This window comes from Corythoichthys intestinalis, chromosome 17, assembly GCF_030265065.1.
Source record: "Corythoichthys intestinalis isolate RoL2023-P3 chromosome 17, ASM3026506v1, whole genome shotgun sequence".
Lineage (NCBI taxonomy): Eukaryota > Metazoa > Chordata > Actinopteri > Syngnathiformes > Syngnathidae > Corythoichthys > Corythoichthys intestinalis.
This window is the reverse complement of record NC_080411.1, coordinates 5,903,614-5,928,155: the sequence shown is the minus strand read 5'-3', so window position 1 is coordinate 5,928,155 and position 24,542 is coordinate 5,903,614. Positions and strand designations below refer to the sequence as shown.

The following is a 24,542-nucleotide window of genomic DNA, read 5'->3' as shown; positions in this document are numbered from 1 at the left end:
TTCAATAGTGTTGTTTCTTTCCTGGCTTTTTTCTGTGAAGAACCCACAGAGGGCTATTTGGTTATTATCTATTTACCGTAATTTTCGCACTATAAGGCGCACCTGATTATAAGCCGCCACCCAACAAATGTGACAGGAAAACGGCATTTGTTCACAGATAAGTCGCACTGGACTATAAGCCGCAGCTGTCCTCACTGTACTATGAGATATTTACACCAAAAGATAGTAACTGGTAACACTTCATTAGATAGCGGCATCATATGATGGTCAGAAGACCAAATGAACCACCATGAAGCTATGAACCAATTGTTTGCAAAGCTTCATTGCTTCAAGAAGCTTCATTTAACCATCACTGCTCCCTTGGGGGAGAGAGTCAATCTTTTACGCCAAATGCTGTCAACACTGTTGTTGTCCAACATGCCTCCTAGCATGTATTGCAGTGCAACAGATGTAAATAACAATCAAAATACGTTCTTAAATGTTCTGTACTAATTATTTTTTAATTACTGTTCCTGTTCTTTCATTAATTGTTAGTTACGGTATTTGGTAACACTTTATTTGACAGTGGCGCCATAAGACTGTCATTAAACAATTAGACATAATTATGACATGACACTGTCATGAGCATTAACAAATGCTTATAACAGTTATCATTTAGTTTTATTCGGCAAATTATCTCACTTTGAATGGACTTAAAAGATCCAAGCTGGACATAAATGGAGTTGGTAACATAATTTGCTGGATGACACTTAATGACATCTGTCAGAAGCATTCAGTAATGCCCATGATAGTCTTATGTCATAATTATGACAGTGTTATGACAGTCTTATAACGCCGCTGTCAAATAAACTGTTACAAAATACCATAACAAGCAATTAATGAAACTGGAACAGTAAATGCATAAATAAATAGCACAGAACATGAATTTTGATTGTTACTTACATCTGTAGTGCTGCAATGCATGCTAGGAGGCATGTGTTGAAAATTAACCCAAGTAAATCAACAAATAAGCCGCACTGGACTATATGCCGCATGATTCAAAATGAACGAAAAAAGTAGCGGCTTTTAGTCCGGAAATTACGGTAATTGATAGTGTTATTATTATTATATTGTATTATATTATATTATACTATTATTTTATTTACTTTTTTTCCAAGAACAATTCAGAAAGGGTTATTTATTTTTTACTAGGGCTGTCAAAATTATCGCGTTAACGAGCAGTAATTAATTTTTTAATGAATCACAAATATTTGACGCAATTAACGCACATGCCCGACTCAAACAGATTAAAATGACAGCACAGTGCAATGTGAACTTGCTACTTGTGTTTTTTGGAGTTTTGTCGCCCTCTGCTGGTGCTTGGGTGCGACTGATTTTATGGGTTTAAGCACCCATGAGCATTGTGTAATTATTGACATCAACAATGGCGGGCTACTAGTTTATTTTTTGATTGAAAATTTTACAAATATTATTAAAACAAAAACCTTGAGGGGTTTTAATATAAAATTTCTATATCTTGTATGAAAATTTATCTTTTAAGAACTACAAGTCTTTCTATCCATGGATCGCATTAATAGAATGTTAATAATGTTAATGCAGTCTTGTTGATTTATTGTTATAATAAACAAATACAGTACTTATGTACCGTATGTTGAATGTATATATCCATCTTGTGTTTTATCTTTCCATTCCAACAATAATTTACAGAAAAATATGGCATATTTTAGAGATAGTTTTAATTGCGATTAATTACGATTAATTCATTTTTAAGCTGTAATTAACTCGATTAAAAATTTTATTCGTTTGACAGCCCTACTTTTTACATGTAGGCACTCCTGCAATCGTCACACCTTTTCTGTTACAAACTGACCCCGGCCCCCCATTAGAGAAGGGAAAAGTTATGTGGCCCTCACAGGAAAAGGTTTGGGGACCCCTGGTCTACATAATTCAGCTTATTTACTTTTTATATCACAGGAAACAGGGAATAGTTGATGTATTTTTGTTTTTACTGTTTTTTCGTATTAAGAAACAAAATGACAGTTTTATGGCGCCACTGTCAATATGTGTTACCAAATACGATAAATGGCAAATAGTGAAACAACTGGAAAAGTAACTGAATAAATGATTAGCACAGAACTAGGGATGCAACGATACAGTTAAGTCACGGTTCGGTACGATTTTCGATACGAGAGACACGATTTTTGATTCAATACGTTTAATGCTCCGCAACAAAAAATACAAGTGTTTTTTTTTATTTTTACGTTTTTTATTTTGCTAACAAGCAAAAATAACAATGCCATTATATTAACATGCATTTTAGTGCATAATATTTTTGTGTTTACTTCTTACTGATCTGAAGGAATTTTGCATAAAAGTACTGAGAACAATCTTTACTGTTTGTAAAGTGAGGTGGGGCACTACAGCTCTCTTAGCAGCTATGTTTACCACATGAGCAAAACATTCTATTTGTGGTCCAAGTCCATTTGTGTTATGTACTGAATTAACAATATTTGCAGCATTATCTATAGTCACTGGTATGGATTGATTTACCCTGCTTAACCCTTTAATGCCAGCAATATGAAGCAATCATCAGAGCCAAAATTTGAAAAATAAGGTCCTAATGAAACCTTTTTTTCAAATTTGTAAAAAGAAAAGTCAAAATGAATATGTGTAATAAGCACTCAGATATCTATAACCCTTGCTAAATCCTATTTGTTTTTTTCATGGAACCTACAGATGCATGTGTTAACATTTATTTTTTCAAAAAGAAATTTCAAAATTCTGAATTCGTCTCAAAATCATGAAATTTTAGGTGTATCAAATGTGATACATTTGGCAATATAGGGTTAACTTCCATTCAGTCATGGCGGTTTTTAATTCATCGATGTAGTATATGGACGTGTCCCATGATCACTCTGGGCTCACGGAGCCAATAACATGGGACTTGGGTGGGGATCTAACGTAGCACATCTAGGTTGCTATTTGATGTAGGAGGAGTGGAGGGTGGGCTGCTAGCGGGGAGGAGCCTTCTCATAGCTTTTTTTTTTTTTTTTACAAGGCAAAGATGTGCCAACATTATAGCGATAGAGACCACAAAAAAAGTTCGGAAAATACAGTTTGGGAGCTTTTTCAATTGGATCGAATGTTTTTGCGTAGTGAATCGAAGAGGGTCTATCGAACGCTTCAGTATAAAACAGAGTATTGTTGCATCCTTACACAGAACATGACATGCTCATGACAGTGTCATGTCATAATTATGTCTAATTGTCTAATGACAGTCTTATAGCGCCACTGTCAAATAAAGTGTTACCAAATACCGTAACTAACAATTAATTAAAAAACAGGAACAGTAATTGAAAAATAATTAGTAAAGAACATTTAAGAACGTATTTTGATTGTTATTTACATCTGTAGTGCTGCAATCCATGCTAGAGGCATATAAGATGACAACAGTGTTGACAGCAGGTGGCAGCAGAGGTTGACTGTCTCCCCCCAGGGAGCAGTGACGGCTAAATGAAGCATTGAAGCTTTGCAGCCAATTGGTTCAAAGCTTCATGGTGGTTCATTTGATTCTGACTTTCCTATGGTGCCACTGTCCAATAAAGTGTTAATATCTGGTTAATATCTTTTGATGTAAATATCCCAGAATACAGTGAGGACAGCTGCGACTTACAGTCCAGCGCGGTTTATTTATGAACAAATGCTGTTTTCGTGTCAAATTTGGTGGATGGCGGCTTATAGTCAGGTGCGCCTTATAGTCAGAGAAGTACGGGAAATGTTATGTACTCTACATTCATTCTCTCATATCATACATGTGTGTGTCTAAGTCACATACTGAACATATGTGTATTTAAAGTTGTATTTAAAGTAGGGTTGTTCCGATCATGTTTTTTTGTTCCCGTTCCGATCCCGAGCGTTTTAGTTTGAGTATCTGCCGATTCCGATATTTCCCGATCCGATTGCTTTATTTTTTTGCTCCCGATTCAATTCCAATCATTCCCGATAATTTTTCCCGATCATATACATTTTGGCAATGCATTAAGAAAAAAATGAATAAAACTCGGACGAATATATACATTCAACATACAGTACATAAGTACTGTATTTGTTTATTATGACACTAAATCCTCAAGATGGCATTTACATTACTAACATTCTTTCTGTGAGAGGGATCCACGGATAGAAAGACTTGTGACTTTGTATATTGTGACTACATATAGACATCTAGTGTATTTGTTGATATTTCAATAAATGATACTGTAGCCATGCCCAAATGCATGATGGGAAGTGTAACCATGACTGTGCGTAGTGCTACCAATTGTATATTATATATGTTATATCTTCTCTGTGTTGGGAAATCACATAGGGTGTTAAGGAAAAGATCATTTGCTACCTTGCTTTCCCACATTGCTTCCTATGATATTTCTAATCGTAGGGAGAGGGATTGTAAGGCTTAAGCCAATTAAAAAAAAGACTCCAGAGTCTGCCAAAATTCACTCTACTCATTTTACACTGCCTTTTATCCCTCTATATAGGTAAAACGGCGCCATTACAGATTGAGCGAGACAATGCGTGGGTGGGCCGTGCAGCGCATGCATTAATTGCGTTAAATGTTTTAACGTGATACATTTTTTAAAAAATTAATTACCGCCGTTGTCGGGATAAATTTGATAACCCTACCCTAAGCCTAAACTAAAGACTCTGGATGAGTGTAACATATTATGTTTGTAACGTTAAATACAATTAGAAAACTATTTAATAAAAAAAAATATATATATTAAAGGCATGGCCGATATTTTTTTGCCGATTCCGATACTTTGAAAATGACGTGAAGCCGATCGATCGGGACATCTGTAATTTAAAGTGTACATAATGATTTTAGATCTCATTTATTCTTATAACATGATTAAAAAATCTGCGATGCACTAAGGGCGCAAAAATTAAGCAGCAAAGTAGAGAGGGTTCACTATAGATACTTTTGGTGGATCCTGTAGATATAGAGGGTATTTATTTTTCCTGTTTTTTAATAATTTTTTTTAAAAAATGATTCTCTGCAGAGTCATCAGTCGTCCGGAGAAGACATGGAGATCTCTGACGACGAGATGCCCGGCACACCCACTGGCAGTGGCGACAAAGGCATTGTTGTTAACTCGGCCGTGTCGCCGATCCAGACCCTGGGCCTTCCCCCGCCGGGCTTCCCGCACCTGCCCCACCAGCCCGGCTTCAGCCTGCCGCACCACCACCTGGCCGCCGTGCCCGGTCATCCGGCTCACCTGGCCGTGCACCCGCACCTGCTGCCCCACGTGGCTCACTACGCTCCCGGCATGATCCCTCTGGTCCAAATGGAGCTGATGAACTGTTTGCGGTGGGAACAGTGGAGCACGGTTCCCATGTCCTTTCAAATGCAGCAGCAGATGCTGAGTCGCATGGCGCAGACTAGAGGCCCGTATCCATACCCTCATTACCTGGACGGCGCCGCTGCCGGGCCCTTCGCAGCGCCGTACCCGCATCCCTCTGTGGGTGCCACGCACGTGCCAGGACAAGCGTGGCAGCATCCCAGCATGCCCGTGTTCAACCCATCCGTTCCTCCTCCCGGCTACGAGAGCAAAAAGGAGGACCCCCATAAGGCCACCGTTGAAGGGGTGCTGCAAGTCATCGTCAAAGAACTGAAGGCCATCATGAAGAGGGATCTCAATCGCAAAATGGTAGAGGTGGTTGCCTTCAGAGCCTTTGACGAGTGGTGGGAGAAGAAGGAACGCTCGGCCAAGGTGGGTCTGATCACATTTGTTGTCTGATTATGTCAGTCTTCGAAAATAAACCTTGACTTCTCCTGCTTTTCGGCTATAAATCCATCAATATGGGCCATAAACTATAAAAGGTTTGATCATCTTAGCTTACAAATTAATGGTAATGTTATTAGTGCTGCAACGATTAATCGATTAAATCAAGTAATTCGATTAAAAAAAAAAGCTTTGAATCAAATTTTGCTGCTTCGAGTATTATTGAAATTAGAGTAGCGTTGTAATTAGGGTTGTTCCGATCTTTTTTTTTTTTTGCTTCTGATCCGATCCCGATATTTCCCGATCCGATTGCTGTTTTTTTGCTCCCGATTCAATTCCAATCTGTCCCGATAATTTTTCCCGATCATATACATTTTGGCAATGCATTAAGAAAAAAATGAATGAAACTCGGACGAATATATACATTCAACATACAGTACATAAGTACTGTATTTGTTTATTATGACAACAAATCCTCAAGATGGCATTTACATTATTAATTCCTTCTGTGAGAGGGATCCACGGATAGAAAGACTTGTAATTCTTAAAGGATAAATGTGACTCTGTATATTGTGACTAAATATTGCCATCTAGTGTATTTGTTGAGCTTTCAGTAAACGATACTGTAGCCATTTAACTTCTGCCCAAATGCATGATGGGAAGTGCAACCATGACTGTGCGTCGTGGTACCAATTGATACATCTTCTCTGCGTTGGCAAATAACATAGGGTGTTAAGAAAAAGATCAACTACTACCTTTCATCCCCACATTGCTTCTCTTGATTATTCTAATCACTGGGAAAGGGATTGTAAGGCTTTAGCCATTTAAAAAAAGACTCCAACGGCTGCTTAAATTCACTCTACTCATTTTATGCTGCCTTTTAGCTCTATATACTGTATGGGTAAAACGGCGCCATTATAGATTGAATGCGACAATGCGTGAGTGGGTCGTGCAGCGAATGCTTTAATTGTGTTAAATATTGTAACGAGATAAATGTAAAAAATATTCATTCTTGCCATTAACGCGATAAATTTGATAACCCTACCTTAAGCTTAAACTAAAGACTCTGAAAGAGTGTAACACATTATGTCTGTAACGTTAAATACAATTAGAAAACGATTTAATTAAAAAATATATATATATTAAAAAAAGGCATGTCCAATATTTTTTTGCCGATTCCGATCACGTCATTTTCAAAGTATCGGGACATCTCTAGTTGTAGTGGTTTGTTTTGAAAGTGTTTGCATTGCGTTTTATTGATTTGGGTGGATTCACTGCCCTCTAGTGTCAACAGTGAATCATTTAACATGGCTGAATCCAGCAGCTCCCTGTTAAGACCAACATAGGTAGGTTTTTGTTTGAGCTGATGTTTTTTTATGCATTCGTAATTTAGTTTAGAGGTGTATTTAGCATTTATTTTTGTGGGAATATGTGTTTGAACGATTTGTTAGGAGCATTGTTAAAAAAAAAAAAAAAAAGTTAGCATTTTATAGCATTTAAGCCAGCGAACTTTTGTTATGCAAGTTCGCCAATTGTTCTTTTGTTGTACTTCCTCAATTCTCATCGATTTTGTATTTGAAATTATTTTTAAATGAAAGTGCAATTTTAAATAGTTTGGAAAGCACTCGGGAATTTTATTTTGTATCCACATTTCTTGGTCTTTTGAAAGTGCAGTCAGTTTGTTTTAGATCTCCTCTAAAATTTATTCTGCAACGCATTAGATGTTCCTAATCCAATTACGCGATTATTCGAACTAACTAGTTGATAGATTAATCGACTACTAAACTAATCGATAGCTGCAGCCCTAAGCATTTTTATGACATGATTTATTTGTTTAGAATATTTTGCACAATCACTGTAACAGGGTTGCAAATCTTTACCAATGTTAGGTTTTTCTTTGGAATAGGAGCTTTCGCTTTAACTCGTTGTTATTGCTAAAAGTGAGGACAAATTTACTTGCCAAAATGAGTAAAACAAAATTGGAAAGGGGCATATATTAGCATGTACTTGAGCATTTCTGATCAATTTGTGCCAGAAATTAAATGTATTTATATGGAAAAGTCACATAAGCGACGGAACTGACAAGTTTTGTAATACTTTTCACTCCCGTAAAGTTGAAATTCCAAAATGTTCCCATCCTAGGCATCCTTGACTCCAATCAAAGGTTCAGAAGGAAAGGAGGAAGAGCGACCGAAACCCAAAGAGACCATCGGTTCAAGTCTGCTGGAGAACTGGAACAAGGGCGAGAGCCTGGGCTATGAAGGGATGGGATTAGGAATTGGCCTGCGAGGAGCCATTCGCTTGCCCTCCTTCAAGGTCAGAATGTTTTTTTTTGTTTGCCATTGACTTGTATAAACTTAAACCCTGACCAGTCTAAATGAATCAGACATCTAGCATCATATAAAATAGATACAAAATTTAAATTAAGACTTTTTTCCCCTGTTGTTGTTCTCATACACATCCACATTTTTTTGGTGTTAAACTTTGGAATGTTGCACGCAGGTGAAAAGAAAGGACCCACCTGAAGCCATTACCGCGGGGGAAAATAAACGAGCACGACCCTCCATTCCCGTTGATGACGAGCTTGAGGATGAAGGTAAACTGCACATGAGCGATTAAATGTCACGGATCATCATCAAAATCACATTCACACTGTTATTGTTTTATTTATTAACGTTATTAGTATTGTTTTTTTTAAACATTTTATTTAAATGAATAAGCGAATGAGAAAATAACCAGGAAGGAACCTTCAACTACCTTAATTTTCAGACTATAAGCCGCTACTTTTTTCTTGAAGCGGCTTAATTTTGGATTTTGTTTTAAAATGCATTTTTTACAAACAGGCTTCATATTTTGTTGTTAGAAAATAAATCAAAAATGGATAATTAGACCTATAGCCGCTACGGGGACATCAACACAAATAAAATAAACTTAAGCAATCTGGTGAGCACCAGAAACTATCTAGTAAACATTAGCATTATATAGCATCTATAACATTGTTGCCGATAGCAACTATTCGCAATTAGCCAATTGCAAAAATCTGCTAACTTGCATAGCAAAAGTGTTAGCTTAAATGGTGTTATACTTGTATAGCGCTTTTCCACCTTTCAAAGTGCTCAAAGCGCTTTACACTACATCGCCATCTACCTACTGGTGACGCAGCACCAGGAGCAATGTGGGGTTCAGTATCTAAATGCTAAAGTATCTTAAATGCTACATAATGCTAATTCTTACAACAATTGGCTAACTTGCATAGCAAAAGTCTGCTAGAGTAAATGCTATTTAATACTAATGTTTATACTTGGTTAACTTGCATAGCAAAAGTCCACCAGCTTAAATGCTGTATAATGCTAATGTTTACAAATATTGGGTAACTTGCATAGCAAAAGATCACTAGCTTAAATGCTATATAATGCTAATGTTTACCAGAAAGTTTCTGGTGCGCAGCAGATTGCTTAAATTTCATCTACTTCAAGTTTAGAAGGCAAGGTAAATATCTTTGCAAATGTAGTGACCTGTTTTTTAAAGTTAGTTTGTTTTTAAGCATTCACAAGTTGGTGATGTTGATGCGTGTTTATCTCATTAATATATTTTTGATCATTTTAAATAGTTCTGTGTAACATTTATGTAAATATGCAATGTTAAGATATGGACACCTGTGGTTTATAGTCAGGTAGGGCATAAATGTGGATTTATTTCTAAAATTTTGTGAAATTCGGCCGGTGCGGCTTGTAATCAGTTGCGCTTGATAGTCCATAAATTACGATACAAATCACCAATCAATTGGCGGATGACCCTGTTGTTGTGGCAAATTTAATAGTTTAGAAAATTAGTTCAGAAAATTTTCCATCTTTTTTCTCCACAGGAAGATATGAAAAGTCTGTTGTTGTGGATTAGATCAAATTTCAAGGGTGCGACGCCAAATGTTGTCTAATTCTGGAAATTACATCTATGTAGCCATCACCCCTCCTTCGTTCTGCTCACGTTCTCACCATTCTCTGTCAGACCGCGATCGAGACCCAACGGAACTCCCTTCGGACGACTCTAAAATGGACGGCGATGGCATTTCGATCAAGAGGAGACACTCGCGCCCGCTGGACCTCGACAGCGAGGGCGAAGAGGAGGCGGAAACCTCGGGGAAAGAAGAGTCGTTGGGCGATCGAGAGGAAGAACCCGACGAGACGGCGCCCGCCGAAAAGCTGTCGCCGAGCAAGGTATGGGAAACCAAAGTGTTGTTTTTCAAAATCGTAATGAGACTAAAAACAATCTTGTTTTGTTCAGAACGACGACGAAGCCGACAGAGACTCCTCCAGCGACAGCACCTCTTCCGATTCATCTGACGACGGTACTCCATTTTACATTTCAAAATTTTGCCGCTCCGCAGCGCGTGACCACCGCATCTCCTTCTGTAGAATCGGAAAGTTCGGCGTCCTCCGGGAGCAGCTCTGGCTCCTCGTCGGCCAGCTCCGACTCCTCAGAGTACGAGTTGAGCTCGGAAGAAGAGGTGTCGGAAGCGGAGGTGGAAGAAGACGACGTGGGAAAAGCTAGCAAGACCTCCTCTTCCTCTTCGTCGTCTTCATCTTCGTCCTCCGACGAAGAAGGAGGGATGGACGCCGAGACGCCGGGTCCCACGGCTGACGCAACAGAGGAGATGAGCAACATACCTAAAGTCAGACCTCCGAGTCCTGAGGAGGAGTTTGTGGAGGAGCAAAAACCACCATCGCCTAAAGTCATCCCAGGTAAGATTTCGGTTACAGTCCCTGAAAAATTTGTGAAACCTCAGTCGGGCTGCAGCTATCGACTATTTTAAACGTCGATTAATCGATGAACTAGTTAGTTCGAATAATGAAGTAATCAGATCATGAAGAAGAAAGATCAAAACCTGAGTTGAGCCTCAAATGAAAACTTAGCTTATGTTGGTCTGAACATGGGGCAGCTTTATTCAGCCATGTGAAAAAAGGTCCCGTTTGGGTCCTTGTTTGTGTGTAATGTGAGGCTGCATGTGTGCGTGCCAATGATTAGTGATAGAGAGAGAGGATTCACTCTCTAGATCAGTGTTTTTCAACCTTTTCTGAGTCACGGGACGTTTTTACATTGGAAAAAATCTCGCTGCACACCACAAACCAAAATGTTCCAAAAATACTTTCTGTACAATATATTTAATTTAGGGCTGTCAAACGATTAAAAAATTTAATTGAGTTAATCACAGCTTAAAAATTAATTAATCGTAATTAATCACAATTCAAACCATCTATAAAATATGCCATATTTTTCTTTAAATTATTGTTGGAATGGAAAGATAAGACACAAGACGGATATATACATTCAACATACTGTACGTAAGTACTGTATTTGTTTATTATAACAATAAATCAACAAGATGGCATTAACATAACAAGATGGCATTAACATTAACAATCTGTTAAAGCGATCCATGGATAGAAAGACTTGTAGTTCTTAAAAGATAAATGTTAGTACAAGTTATAGCAATTTTATATTAAAACCCCTCTTAATGTTTTCGTTTTAATAAAATTTGTAAAATTTTCAATCAAAAAACTAGTAGCTCGCCATTGTTGATGTCAATAATTGCACAATGCTCATGATGCTGAAACCCATAAAATCAGTCGCACCCAAGCGCCAGCAGAGGGCAACAAAACGCCTAAAAACACAAGTAACAAGTTGACATGACACTGCTGTCATTTTAATCTGTTTGAGCGGGGCATGTGCGTTAACTGCGTCAAATATTTTAATGTGATTAATGAAAAAAATTGATGACCGCCTATTAACGCAATAATTTTGACAGCCCTAATTATGAAATACTTTCTCAATATTTATACTTACTGAGTGTGAAATGTAAGCCTATTTAGATGAACACAAAGTCGATATCCTGGCAGGAATTGAAGACACACACATGAAGTTCTTCAACAGCTCTCAATCTCTCTGTTGTTATTTTTTTCTTTATTGCAGTTTGTCTAGAAATTATCAGACGGGGACGTTAGCAATGTCTTTAACCGCATCAGGGCCGAGCAACTCGCTGACAATTGCTTTGCAGGCAGGTAGTATTAAGGTCTCTTTTTGGATTCAGCAACATGTTCAGCACCAATATAACTGGCTTTGAGGGCTTTCTCATTTACCTTTGTAGTTTTTCCTAAAAAAAACTTGCCTGTTTCTCTGTTTTCACGAAGGCGAACAAAATAGTCCATCGACTTGTTTTGAAGATCTCTCACGGCACACTAGTTGAAAAACACTGCTCCAGATGTCTGTGTGATATACAGTGCCTTGCAAAAGTATTTGGCCCCTTGAACCTTGCAACCTTTCGCCACATTTCAGGCTTCAAAGATAAGGATATAAAATTTTAATTTTTTGTCAAGAATCAACAACAAGTGGGACACAATCGTGAAGTGGAACAAAATTTATTGGATAATTTAAACTTTTTTAACAAATAAAAAACTGAAAAGTGGGGCGTGCAATATTATTCGGCCCCCTTGCGTTAATACTTTGTAGCGCCACCTTTTGCTCCAATTACAGCTGCAAGTCGCTTGGGGTATGTTTCTATCAGTTTTGCACATCGAGAGACTGACATTTTTGCCCATTCTTCCTTGCAAAACAGCTCGAGCTCAGTGAGGTTGGATGGAGAGTGTTTGTGAACGGCAGTCTTCTGCTCTTTCCACAGATTCTCGATTGGATTCAGGTCCTTGTCTTTGACTTGGCCATTCTAACACCCAGATACGTTTATTTTTGAACCATTCCATTGTAGATTTGGCTTTATGTTTTGGATCATTGTCCTGTTGGAAGATAAATCTCCGTCCCAGTCTCAGGTCTTGTGCAGATACCAACAGGTTTTCTTCCAGAATGTTCCTGTATTTGGCTGCATCCATCTTCCCGTCAATTTTAACCATCTTCCCTGTCCCTGCTGAAGAAAAGCAGGCCCAAACCATGATGCTGCCACCACCATGTTTGACAGTGGGGATGGTGTGTTCAGGGTGATGAGCTGTGTTGCTTTTACGCCAAACATATCGTTTTGCATTGTGGCCAAAAAGTTCAATTTTGGTTTCATCTGACCAGAGCACCTTCTTCCACATGTTTGGTGTGTCTCCCAGGTGGCTTGTGGCAAACTTTAAAGGAGACTTTTTATGGATATCTTTGAGAAATGGCTTTCTTCTTGCCACTCTTCCATAAAGGCCAGATTTGTGCAGTGTACGACTGATTGTTGTCCTATGGACAGACTCTCCCACCTCAACTGTAGATCTCTGCAGTTCATCCAGAGTGATCATGGGCCTCTTGGCTGCATCTCTGATCAGTTTCCTCCTTGTCTGAGAAGAAAGTTTGGAAGGACGGCCGGGTCTTGGTAGATTTGCAGTGGTCTGATGCTCCTTCCATTTCAATATGATGGCTTGCACAGTGCTCCTTGAGATGTTTAAAGCTTGGGAAATCTTTTTGTATCCAAATCCGACTTTAAACTTCTCCACAACAGTATCTCGGACCTGCCTGGTGTGTTCCTTGGTTTTCATAATGCTCTCTGCACTTTAAACAGAACCCTGAGACTATCACAGAGCAGGTGCATTTATACGGAGACTTGATTACACACAGGTGGATTCTATTTATCATCATCGGTCATTTAGGACAACATTGGATCATTCAGAGATCCTCACTGAACTTCTGGAGTGAGTTTGCTGCACTGAAAGTAAAGGGGCCGAATAATATTGCACGCCCCACTTTTCAGTTTTTTTATTTGTTAAAAAAGTTGAAATTATCCAATAAATGTTGTTCCACTTCACGATTGTGTCCCACTTGTTGTTGATTCTTGACAAAAAAATTAAATTTCATATCTTTATGTTTGAAGCCTGAAATGTGGCGAAAGGTTGCAAGATTCAAGGGGGCCGAATACTTTTGCAAGGCACTGTAGATGCCCGTTCATTTGCTGACAGCCCTCCCAGTTTTAATGGATCGGACGTCTATGAGTGACAAACTAATTTAAATTTACAGCAGAAGTATGAAAAGAGCAAAATGACTGGTGTTTTTATGCTTAAACAACTCTTGTCCTTTTGTAGTCAAAGTGGAAGAGGTCAGCAGTGATGAAATTGGCGGCGTGAAGGCGGAGTATATCCGGCCTCCCACACCGACAGGAGCCCCGCCGTCCGACAGCGAGCAGGAAAGCAAGAGCAGAGGTAACGTGGCGGCCCAGGGAACGCCCGCGACGCCAGGCGGATTAGCCCCGTGCCACCTCCCATCCGAAGCCCCCGCACCCCGAAGCGCTTCGACCTCTTTAATGCGCCTCCCTCTCCCGCCTCGCCCGACAGTAGAAGGCGGCTCGCTCCTCCGGCCGCCCTTGGAACGGGCTCGCCCGGCCACGGACGAGGAACTCCCGAGGACGCCCGGCCGGGATCTGACGGAACGAGCCCGGAGTCTGGGCAAGTCTCAGAGCACGGACACGGTGCCGAGGACGCCAGGTAGTGACGCCCCGCTAACGGGGAGCAGCCTGTTGCTCAGCTCCCCTCACGTTCCCGGTAGTCCTTTCTCTTACCCCGCTCAGTCCCCTGTCCTAAGCGCCGGAGTCCCTCGCACTCCGGGTCGGGACTTAACCTTTGCCCCCGTCTTCCCCGACCCCTCTGCGCTTAATCGAAAGATCTCCTCCGAGAGCCCGGACGAACGGCCCGTGTTTAAGGAGCCGCACGTTGCCGCCTTAGCTAACCGAGCCTCGTCAACAGGTACGGTACTTCCGGCCGGCTTCCCCGGGGACGATTCTGAGACGTCTGACGACGTCCCGTCGACGAAGAAACCCGTACGGCTCAAAGGGAAAAGGGTCCCGCTGATCTCCGAGTCCCCGGAAGGAACTCCTTTGCGAGACGCTTCTCCCGACGGCGACTCGAGGGCAGGGGAAGAACCTAGGACGGCGCCCCCCGACTCTGAGGACGGCTTCCTCTCTTACGAAGAGGACGCCCCAGTGACGGTCAAGCCGGCGCGGCGCACGCGGCGAGGCTGGGAGGAGCTTCTCCTGGACAGCCTGTCCCCTGTCACCACGCCGCCTCGCTCCTACTTCTCCAGACGCAGCGACTTTGAGGAGATGACCATCTTGTACGACATTTGGAACGAGGGCATCGACGAGGAGGACATCCGCTTCCTGCAGATCACTTATGATAAGATGCTGCAGCAGGACAACGGCAACGACTGGCTGAACGACACGCTTTGGGTTAATCATCCTCATATCCTTTACTGCGTTAACGCCCGTCCCGTCAATGCGTTTAACGGATACAGCATTTCCTCACAGTTGGCATTAATTGAATATTCTTCCAATGGAACACCCATTATGGACGCCACTGTCTGCCATTGACAGCGATAGACGTCCAGTCCATTTGGAGTGGCAGCGATCGAATGATCACTGATTAGATGTCTTTCGCTGTCAATGGCAGATTAAGAGGTAACAGTAAATATTCCCCTATTTTTTATTTTAAAAAATCCAGAAAGGGAAATGGTTAATATGTTATATCTATTTTAATTTAAAATTTTAATATATAAATATGAACCAAAAAAGAAAAATAAGTACGGTAATTTCCACACTATAAGGCGCACGTAAGAGCTTCCAATTTTCTCAAAAGCCGACACTGCTCCTTATAATCCTATACGCCTTATACAGTGATGGTCAAAAGTATTGGCACCCCTGCAATTCTGTCAGATAATGCTCAATTTCTCCCAGAAAATGATTGCAATTACAAATGCTTTGGTAGTAATTAGGCATGTTCCGGTTACCGGTTTCACGGTTTACCGTGGTGTGAAAACGTCGCAGTTTCAAAACCACTAAAATTTTCCGTCAGACCGTAGTACGGTATTTATTTTTCATGTGTCAAAAATGCAGCCAGAAGTGGCTTGGCGCGGCACGTATTTTTTTCTTGCTCTAATCTTGAGCAACTTGAGCTGTGGCTATGGGTATAGTCTATAAGTTATATTTTAATTTTATTTAATATATATATATATATATATATATTTTTTTTTTTTTGATAATTTATTTTAACAATATATTCATGTTCCAATTTGCAACTATGTTCTGAAATTTTTTTTAAAATCCTGTTCAATGGGGAAAAAAAAAACATTTTTTTAACCCATACATCTGAAAATAACACATTTTAGAGCTATAATTGCAATACCGTGATACCGTGAAACCGCGGTATTTTTGCCCACGGTTATCGTACCGTCAAAATCTCATACCGGCACATGCCTAGTAGTAATATCTTTTTATTTTGCTTGCAATGGAAAAAACACAAAAGAGAAAGGGGAAAAAATCATGATCATTTTTCACAAAACTCAAAAAATGGGCTGGACAAAAGTATTGGCACCCTCAGCCTTATACTTGGTAGCACAACCTTTAGACAAAATAACTGCAAACAACTGCTTTCGGTATCCATCAATGAGTTTCTTACAATGCTCTGCTGGAATTTTAGACCATATTTCTTTGGCCAACTGCTCAAGGTCTCTGAGATTTGAAGGGTGCCTTCTCCAAACTGCCATTTTCAGATCTCTCCACGGGTGTTCTATGGGATTCAGGTCTGGACTCATTGCTGGCCACTTTAGAAGTCTCCAGTGCTTTCTCCCAAAACGTTTTGTAGTGCTTTTTGAAGTGTGTTTTGGGTCATTGTCCTGCTGTAAGACCCGTGACCTCTGAGGGAGACCTAGCTTTCTCACACTGGGCCCTACGTTATGCTGCAAAATTTGTTAGTAGTCTTCAGACTTCATATTGCAATGCACACGGTCAAGCAGTCCAGTGCCAGAGGCCGCAAAGCAACCCCAAAACATCAGGGAACCTCCGCCATGTTTGACTGTAGGGACCATGTTCTTTTCTCTGAAGGCCTCTTTTTTTTTTTTTTTTTTTCCTGTAAACTCTATGTTGATGTCTTTTCCCAAAAAGCTCTGCATTTGTCTCATCTGACTTGTGAACATTCTTCCAAAACGTTTTTGGCTTTCTCAGGTAAGTTTTGGCAAACTCCAGCCTGGCTTTTTTATGTCTCTGGGTAAGAAGTGGGGTCTTCCTGGGTATCCTACCAGAGAGTCCCTTTTCATTCAGACGCCGACTGATAGTATGGGTTGACACTGTTGTACCCTCGGTCTGCAGGACAGCTTGAACTTGTTTGGATGTTAGTCGAGGTTCTTTATCCACCATCCGAGCAATCTTTGTTGAAATCTTTCAATTTTTCTTTTCCGTCCACGTTTAGGGAAGTTAGCCACAGTGCCATGGGCTTTGCACTTATTGATGACACTGCGCACGGTAGACGTAGGAACATTCAGGTCTTTGAAGATGGACTTGTAGCCTTGATATTGCCCATGGTTCCTCACAATTTTGCTTCTCAAGTCCTCAGACAGTTCTTTGGTCTTTTTTTCTTTTCTACATGCTCAATGTGGTGCCCACAAGGACACAGGACAGAGGTTGTCAACTTCAATCCATTTTAACTGACTGCACGTGTGATTTAGTCATTGCTACCGCATGTTATGTGCCACAGGAAAGTAACAGGTGCTGTTAATTACACAAATTAGAGAAGCATACATGATTTTTCAAATTACACAAATTAGAGAAGCATACATGATTTTTCAAAGGGTGCCAATACTTTGCAGCACCATCTAGTGGATGTACAGTTGTGGTCAAAAGTTTACATACACTTATGAAGAACATAATGTCATGGCTCTCTTGAGTTTCCAGTTATTTCTGCAACTCTGATTTTTCTCCGATAGAGTGATTGGAACAGATACTTCTTTGTCACAAAAAACATTCATGAAGTTTTGTTCTTTTATGACTTTATTATGGGATAACAGAAAAAGTGATCAAATCTGCTGGGTCAAAAATATACATACATGGATCTGAAAAAGTGAATCATTGACTTGAACAAGTCAGGAAAGTCACTTGGAGCCATTTCAAAGCAGCAGCAGGTCCCAAGAGCAACAGTGCAAACAATTGTAAGTATAAAGTGCATGACAGTTTTGTCACTGCCACGATCAGGAAGAAAACGCAAGCTATCACCTGCTGCTGAGAGAAAATTGGTCAGGAGGGTGAAGATTCAACCGAGAATCACCAAAAAGCAGATCTGCCAAGAATTAGAAGCTGCTGGAACACAGGTGTCAGTGTCCACAGTCAAGCATGTTTTCCATCTCCATGGACTGAGAGGCTGCCGTACAAGAAGGAAGCCCTTGCTCCAAAAACGGCACCTTAAGGCTCGACTGAAGTTTGCTGCTGATCACATGGACAAAGATAAGACCTTCTGGAGGAAAGTTCTGTGGTCAGACAAAACAAAAATCCAGCTGTTTGGCCACAATGCCCAGCAATATGTTTGGAGGAGAAAAGGTGAGGCCTTTAACCCCAAGTACACCGTGCCTACCGTCAAGCACGGTGGTGGTAGTATTATGCTGTGGGGCTGTTTTGCTGCCAATGGAACTGGTGCTTTACAGAGAGTAATTCTTCAAGATAACCTAACATCATCAGCCCGAAGATTGGGTCTTGGGCGCAGTTGGGTGTTCCAACAGGACAATGACCCCAAACACACATCAAAAGTGGTAATGGAATGGCTAAATCAGGCTAGAATTAAGGTTTTCGAATGGCCTTCCCAAAGTCCTGACTTAAACCCCACTGAGAACTTGTGGACAATGCAGAAGAAACAAGTCCATGTCAGAAAGCCATCAAATTTAACTGAACTGCACCAATTCTGTCAAGAGGAGTGGTCAAAGATTCAACCAGAAGCTTGCCAGAAGCTTGTGGATGGTTACCAAAAGCGCCTAATTGAAGTGAAAATGGCCAAGGGACATGTTACCAAATATTAGCGCTGCTGTATCATGTATGTATATTTTTGACCCAGCAGATTTGATCATTTTTTTCTATTCACCCATAATAAAGTCATAAAAGAACCAAACTTCATGAATGTTTTTTGTGACAAAGAAGTATCTGCTCCAATCTCTCTATCAGAGAAAAATCTGAGTTGTAGAAATAACTGGAAACTCAAGAGAGCCATGACATTATGTTCTTCACAAGTGCATGTAAACTTTTGACCACAACTGTATAACGCAAACCCAACCACTACTATTACTGCGCCTTATAATGCGGTGTACCCTATATATGAAAACAGTTTTATAAAACGCCATTCATTGAAGGTGCGCCTGATACTGCGGAAAATAGGGTATTTATTTTTGTTTCTTGTGGCACTGCCATTGTATTTCTGGATTATTTTGTTACTTTTTAGCCCTTAAAAGATAAAAATATATATTTTAAAATTAAAAACTCAATCCTATTTTGTTACTTTTTAGCCCTTAAAAGATAAAAATATATATTTTTAAAATTAAAAACTCAATCCTTTTGCCCTCTGTTGGCAGCGATGTGAAAATGTTTGCTTCCCTACTAGTCCTTTCCTTGACCACCCCGCACAAACCAACGTCCCCCGGGTTAAGAAGAAAAGGCGAGACGACGGCATGAGGGATCATGTCACTGGCTGCGCTAGAAGCGAAGGCTACTATAAGATCGACAAGAAGGACAAGATCAAGTACCTGCAGAGCACGCGGCTGCAGTCTGAGGAGCCGCCCATTGACACGCAGGTGACCAGTACTAGCATTGATGTTGGCTTCCAAATTGCCGAAAAATATGCCTTGAACTCCATGCTTTTCTGCTACATATTTATCAATAATAGTTCATAAAATAACTATTCTGCAATGACCTGTTATTGTCTCTATCAGGGCATGAGTATTCCTGCGCAAGTCCACGCGTCCACCAGAGCCGGTTCAGAGCGGCGGTCCGAGCAGCGACGCTTGTTGTCGTCCTTTGCGTGTGACAGCGACCTGTTGAAGTTCAACCAGCTCAAGGTGAACTCGCACGTCTTTTAGCAACAAATGATTTTACTCGTCGACCGAGAAGCTGACAAACTGTCTTCCCTTCCAGTACCGCAAGAAGAAGATTCGATTCTGCAAGTCGCACATCCACGACTGGGGGTTGTTCGCTTTGGAGCCCATCGCTGCGGACGATATGGTCATTGAGTACGTGGGTCAAAACATCAGACAGGTGAGAAGGATTTTCTGCTGCTTGGGCGATTACTTTAATCATCATTTATCCCATGACTTGACTACTGGGCTTGTGGATTATAAAGCATGTCTTATTTCCTCTATGCGCAGGTGATCGCGGACATGCGCGAGAAGCGTTACGAAGAGGAGGGCATCGGTAGCAGTTACATGTTCCGCGTGGACCACGACACCATCATTGATGCCACCAAATGCGGGAACTTTGCACGTTTCATCAACCACAGCTGCAACGTAAGAATGGCAACCATCTTCTTTCCTTTTACATCCTCTTAATTTGTGAAAAAGTATTTAAGGAGCAATACGAAAAATTTGCACTTCAAGTTAAGTGGCCCTAATGTTTCAATAGACATAAAGCATCATGTTTTTGGGAAATAATTCTAACACGGTGCTCAATATTTAAACCAACTTTTTCACAGCTTAAAAGTTCAGATAATTGCCCTGTTTTAGTTGTTATTGTTTTCATTCCGTGTTTAGAACAAATGTCCAGCCCTCAAACAATCAGCCAATTACGAAATAAATTCTTTGTCGTTGTCGAAGTTGCCAGAACTCTGTAGGCTTCGTAAAATAAGGTTGCAGAAATCAGACAAGAATATTTACTGTATATACACCGTGCACTAGGCCGTAACGATATTGGAAAAAACTATTGCTGTGATTTTTTTGGGGGTTTGCGATATTATATTGCGATATTTTTAAAATATATATATATATATTTTTAAAGAAATTTTCACTAGATGACTTGAATAGCTGTTTGGAAAGACTTTGGATGACTCACAATGACCAGTGTACAGTGATCCCTCGTTTTTCGCGGTTAATGGGGACCAGAACCTGCCGCGATAAGTGAAGAACCACGAAGTTGCGCACCCCGCCCCCCAAATTTTTATTTTTTTTTGTGCTCAATGTATGCTCAATGTATTTATTCAGATTTAGCATTGGAAAGAGATACATATAAGGCATGTTTTTTTCTCACTTTTTTCCCAAAGTATGATTTAAAAAAATTTATTAGGGTTGTTCCGATCATGTTTTTTTGCTCCCGATCCGATCCCGATTGTTTTAGTTTGAGTATCTGCCGATCCCGATATTTCCCGATCCGATTGCTTTTTTTTTTTTTTTTTTTTTGCTCCCGATTCAGTTCCAGTCATTCCCGATAATTTTTCCCGATCATATACATTTAGGCAATGCATTAAGAAAAAAATGAATAAAACTCGGACGAATATATACATTCAACATACAATACATAAGTACTTTATTTGTTTATTATGACAATAAATCTTCAAGATGGCATTTACAATATTAACATTCTTTCTGTGAGAGGGCTCCACGGATAGAAAGACTTGTAATTCTTAAAGGATAAATGTGACTTTGTATATTGTGACTAAATATTACCATCTAGTGTATTTGTTGAGCTTTCAGTAAATGATACTGTAGCCATTTGACTGTTCTGCCAAAATGCATGATGGGAAGTGCAGCCATGACTGTGCGTAGTGGTACCAATTGATATATCTTCTCTGCGTTGGTAAATAACTTAGGGTGTTAAAAAAAAGATCAATTACTACCTTTCTTCCCCACATTGCTTCCCACGATATTTCTAATCGTAGGGAGAGGGATTGTAAGGCTTTAGCCAATTAAAAAAAAAGGCTCCAAAGACTGCCAAAATTCACTCTACTCATTTTACGCTGCCTTTTAGCTCTATATATAAGTAAAACGGCGCCATTACAGATTGAACGCAACAATGCGTGAGTGGGTCATGCAGCGCTTGCGTTAATTGCGTTAAATATTTTAACGTGATAAATTTTTTTAAAAATTACATCCGTTAACGGGATAAATTTGATAACCCTACCTTAAGCCTAAACTAAAGACTCTGGATGAGTGTAACATATTATGTCTGTAACGTTAAATACAATTAGAAAACGATTTAATTAAAAAGTGTGTGTATATATATATATATATATTTAAAAAAGGCATGTCCGATATTTTTTTGCCGATTCCGACACTTTGAAAATGACGTTATCGGACCCGATATTTTTTTGCCGATTCCGACACTTTGAAAATGACGTTATCGGACCCGATCGATATATATATATATATATATATATATATATAATGTGTATATATATATATAATGTGTATATATATATATAATGTGTATATAAATAAATGGTTTTAAGCACTTCAAATGTAATAATTATGATCAGTTTTAAACTGTCCAACCAAATCATTTTTTAACAAGAATAAAGTACTGTAGTAGAATAATGCTTGGCTTTATTAAATACTTCTGTTTATCTACCTTAGCTGTGACTCTTGGTGGACATGTAGAAATTACAAACTCCTCATGATCACTTCTGGCATTTAATTTATATGTCTCAAACATCTCCACACTCACACACACACACACATTCATTCCAAAGTGGCTTCCTTGCAGAAACTGTTTAACAAGTTAAACGATGATTGACAGCTGCTGCGCTGTGATGTCCGCTTCTTTGGCAAGATCAAAGATACCAGCATCGTTAGCTTTAATAAGCAAGTGCTGCAGTGACTGTGAGGTTCAAAGAGCTGGGAGGGGGAGGGTGTGAGGCTCTGCGCAGAGCAGAAAGCAGGGCGTATGTGGATTAAAAAACATAAAAACTATCACACGTCCTTGCGATGGGACTATCGCGCAAGCACACAGCGCGATGGCGATGTTTAAACGATCTATCGTTCAGGCTTACCGTGCACTTGTACTACAAGTATGTTTACTTATACTAAGGTAACTTTTCTACCTTTATATTTCCATAACATTAGTGATACGGGTTTCCTGCAGGGTCTTAAAAAGTCTTAACAGCATTGAATTTATGAACTTGCAAATAATACCTTAAAAAGTCTTGAAAATGTATTGAATTTTCATATCTGGGTCTTAAAATTTATGTTTGGCACCCCTCCAATTTTGTCAGATAATGTTCAGTTTCTCCCACAAAATGATTGCAATCGCAAATGCTTTGGTAGTAATATCTTGATGTACTTTGCGTGCAATGAAAAAACACAAAAAAGAATGGGGGAAAAAAATCATTATCATTTTACACAAAACTCAAAAAAATGGGCCGGACAAAAGTATTAGCACCCTCAGCCTTATACTTGGTAGCACAACCTTTAGACAAAATAACTGCAAACAACGGCTTTCGGTATTCATCAGTGAGTTTCTTACAATGCTCTGCTGGAATTTTGGACCATTCTTCTTTGGCCAAGTGCTCCAGATCTCTGAGATTTGAAGGGTGCCTTCTCCAAACTGCCATTTTCAGATCTCTCCACAGGTGTTCTATGGGATTCAGGTCTGGACTCATTGCTGACCACTTTATAAGTCTCCAGTGCTTTCCCTCAAACCGTTTTGTAGTGCTTTTTGAAGTGTGTTTTGGGTCATTGTCCTGCTGGAAGACCCATGACCTCTCGGGAAGACTGTTTGCGCAGTTGTAAAACTTGTATAGTTATTTGTTATTGTTACTGTCTGTCTTTTGCATTTCAGCCCAACTGTTACGCCAAGGTGATCACGGTGGAGTCGCAGAAGAAGATCGTCATCTATTCTCGGCAGCCCATCAACGTCAACGAGGAGATCACGTACGACTACAAGTTCCCTATCGAGGACGAGAAGATCCCTTGCTTGTGCGGGGCTGAGAACTGCAGGGGGACTCTCAACTGAGGGGGAAAACTGCCAGCGTTGATTGTTTACGATTTATGGTGCTGTTCCGAAATAAGTGAACAACAAGATGACGTAACTGTTTAGAGAAGCCCCTACAAATTGCTCCTTTACTACATACTAACAGATTTCGATTAACATTTCGACCCAAACAATCGTTGACTGCACAAAACGAAGGAATAATGAGGAAAATGGCTCACTCTTAAGCTTCTGTACGTCATTTAATAATTCATTTTTACTCATTTGAGGAGGCTTCTCATGGCATATGTTTCCGTCAGTGTTTAAATGTTCAATGCACTTCCGCTTTGCCTGGCAGACAAGATTTTTCAATACTGGAGTATTGTTTTGTGAATATATTGTACACTTGTACAGGAAATCTGCAACTTTTTTATACGTCATCACTCGGTTTCACTTTTAAGATGTTTTGTAGGAAAAAAAAGACTGAATATTTAAAAACGAAAAAAGGCAAAAAAGTATTATCAGGGATCTGTAAAAGGAATGGCAAGCTGTTTATTTAAAGTAAGAAACGTGAATAGAAGGTCCACTGTGTCACCTTCCATTTCCCCCATTTTGGAAAGATTGTTTCTTGTAGAAACGTCTTGATTCCTCTCTCTCGTCTCAAACGTGTACATAAGCTAACTGTGAATATTATATAAATATATATATTTTTGTTCCCTGAGGATTTGCTACATCATCAGAGCTCCGAGAGCTGTGTAACATAAGATTGCGAGCGGTGAGCTTGAAGCACCACATTTCAGCTTGTGTCAAGCTTTGATTTTTCTTCTCTTTGTATTCATTTTTGGGTTGTAAATTCTATGAGAAGTTGTTTTGCAGTGTGGAGGAAGAGGAAATGTGGTGAATCGGCATTGGAAGAGGATTAAAAAATTCAGCCTGCTCCTCAAGTCTATTTATTACATGGCAAATGTATGAATGTGTTTTGGGGGAGGGCGGGGGGTGGTAAATGGAAATAAAGCAGTTTTGCATACATCCATAAATGGTGTTTATGTGTCTACGGTCTTCAGAGTAAAGGGACGCTGGAAGTCACTCAAAGCAGGGGG

The 24,542-nt window shown here is 39.9% G+C and overlaps 1 protein-coding gene across 5 annotated transcripts in view; it reads left to right on the top strand.

Annotated features, from left to right (window-relative positions):
* Positions 1-24,432, top strand: part of setd1ba (SET domain containing 1B, histone lysine methyltransferase a) — a 46,745-nt gene extending 22,313 nt beyond the window's left edge. For 2 of the 5 annotated variants that reach the window (XM_057818505.1, XM_057818502.1), the window contains exons 7-18: positions 5,058-5,768; positions 7,923-8,096; positions 8,283-8,376; positions 9,786-9,994; positions 10,062-10,125; positions 10,193-10,519; positions 13,832-14,984; positions 19,178-19,343; positions 19,482-19,607; positions 19,684-19,803; positions 19,914-20,051; positions 23,314-24,432. In XM_057818505.1, coding sequence (XP_057674488.1) covers positions 5,058-5,768; positions 7,923-8,096; positions 8,283-8,376; positions 9,786-9,994; positions 10,062-10,125; positions 10,193-10,519; positions 13,832-14,984; positions 19,178-19,343; positions 19,482-19,607; positions 19,684-19,803; positions 19,914-20,051; positions 23,314-23,487 — 3,456 coding nt within the window. In that variant the 3' untranslated portion in view covers positions 23,488-24,432. The remainder of the gene's footprint in view (positions 1-5,057; positions 5,769-7,922; positions 8,097-8,282; positions 8,377-9,785; positions 9,995-10,061; positions 10,126-10,192; positions 10,520-13,831; positions 14,985-19,177; positions 19,344-19,481; positions 19,608-19,683; positions 19,804-19,913; positions 20,052-23,313) is intronic. The other 3 variants (XM_057818506.1, XM_057818504.1, XM_057818507.1) reach the window with 3 other exon arrangements.
* Positions 24,433-24,542: the final 110 nt, after the last annotated feature.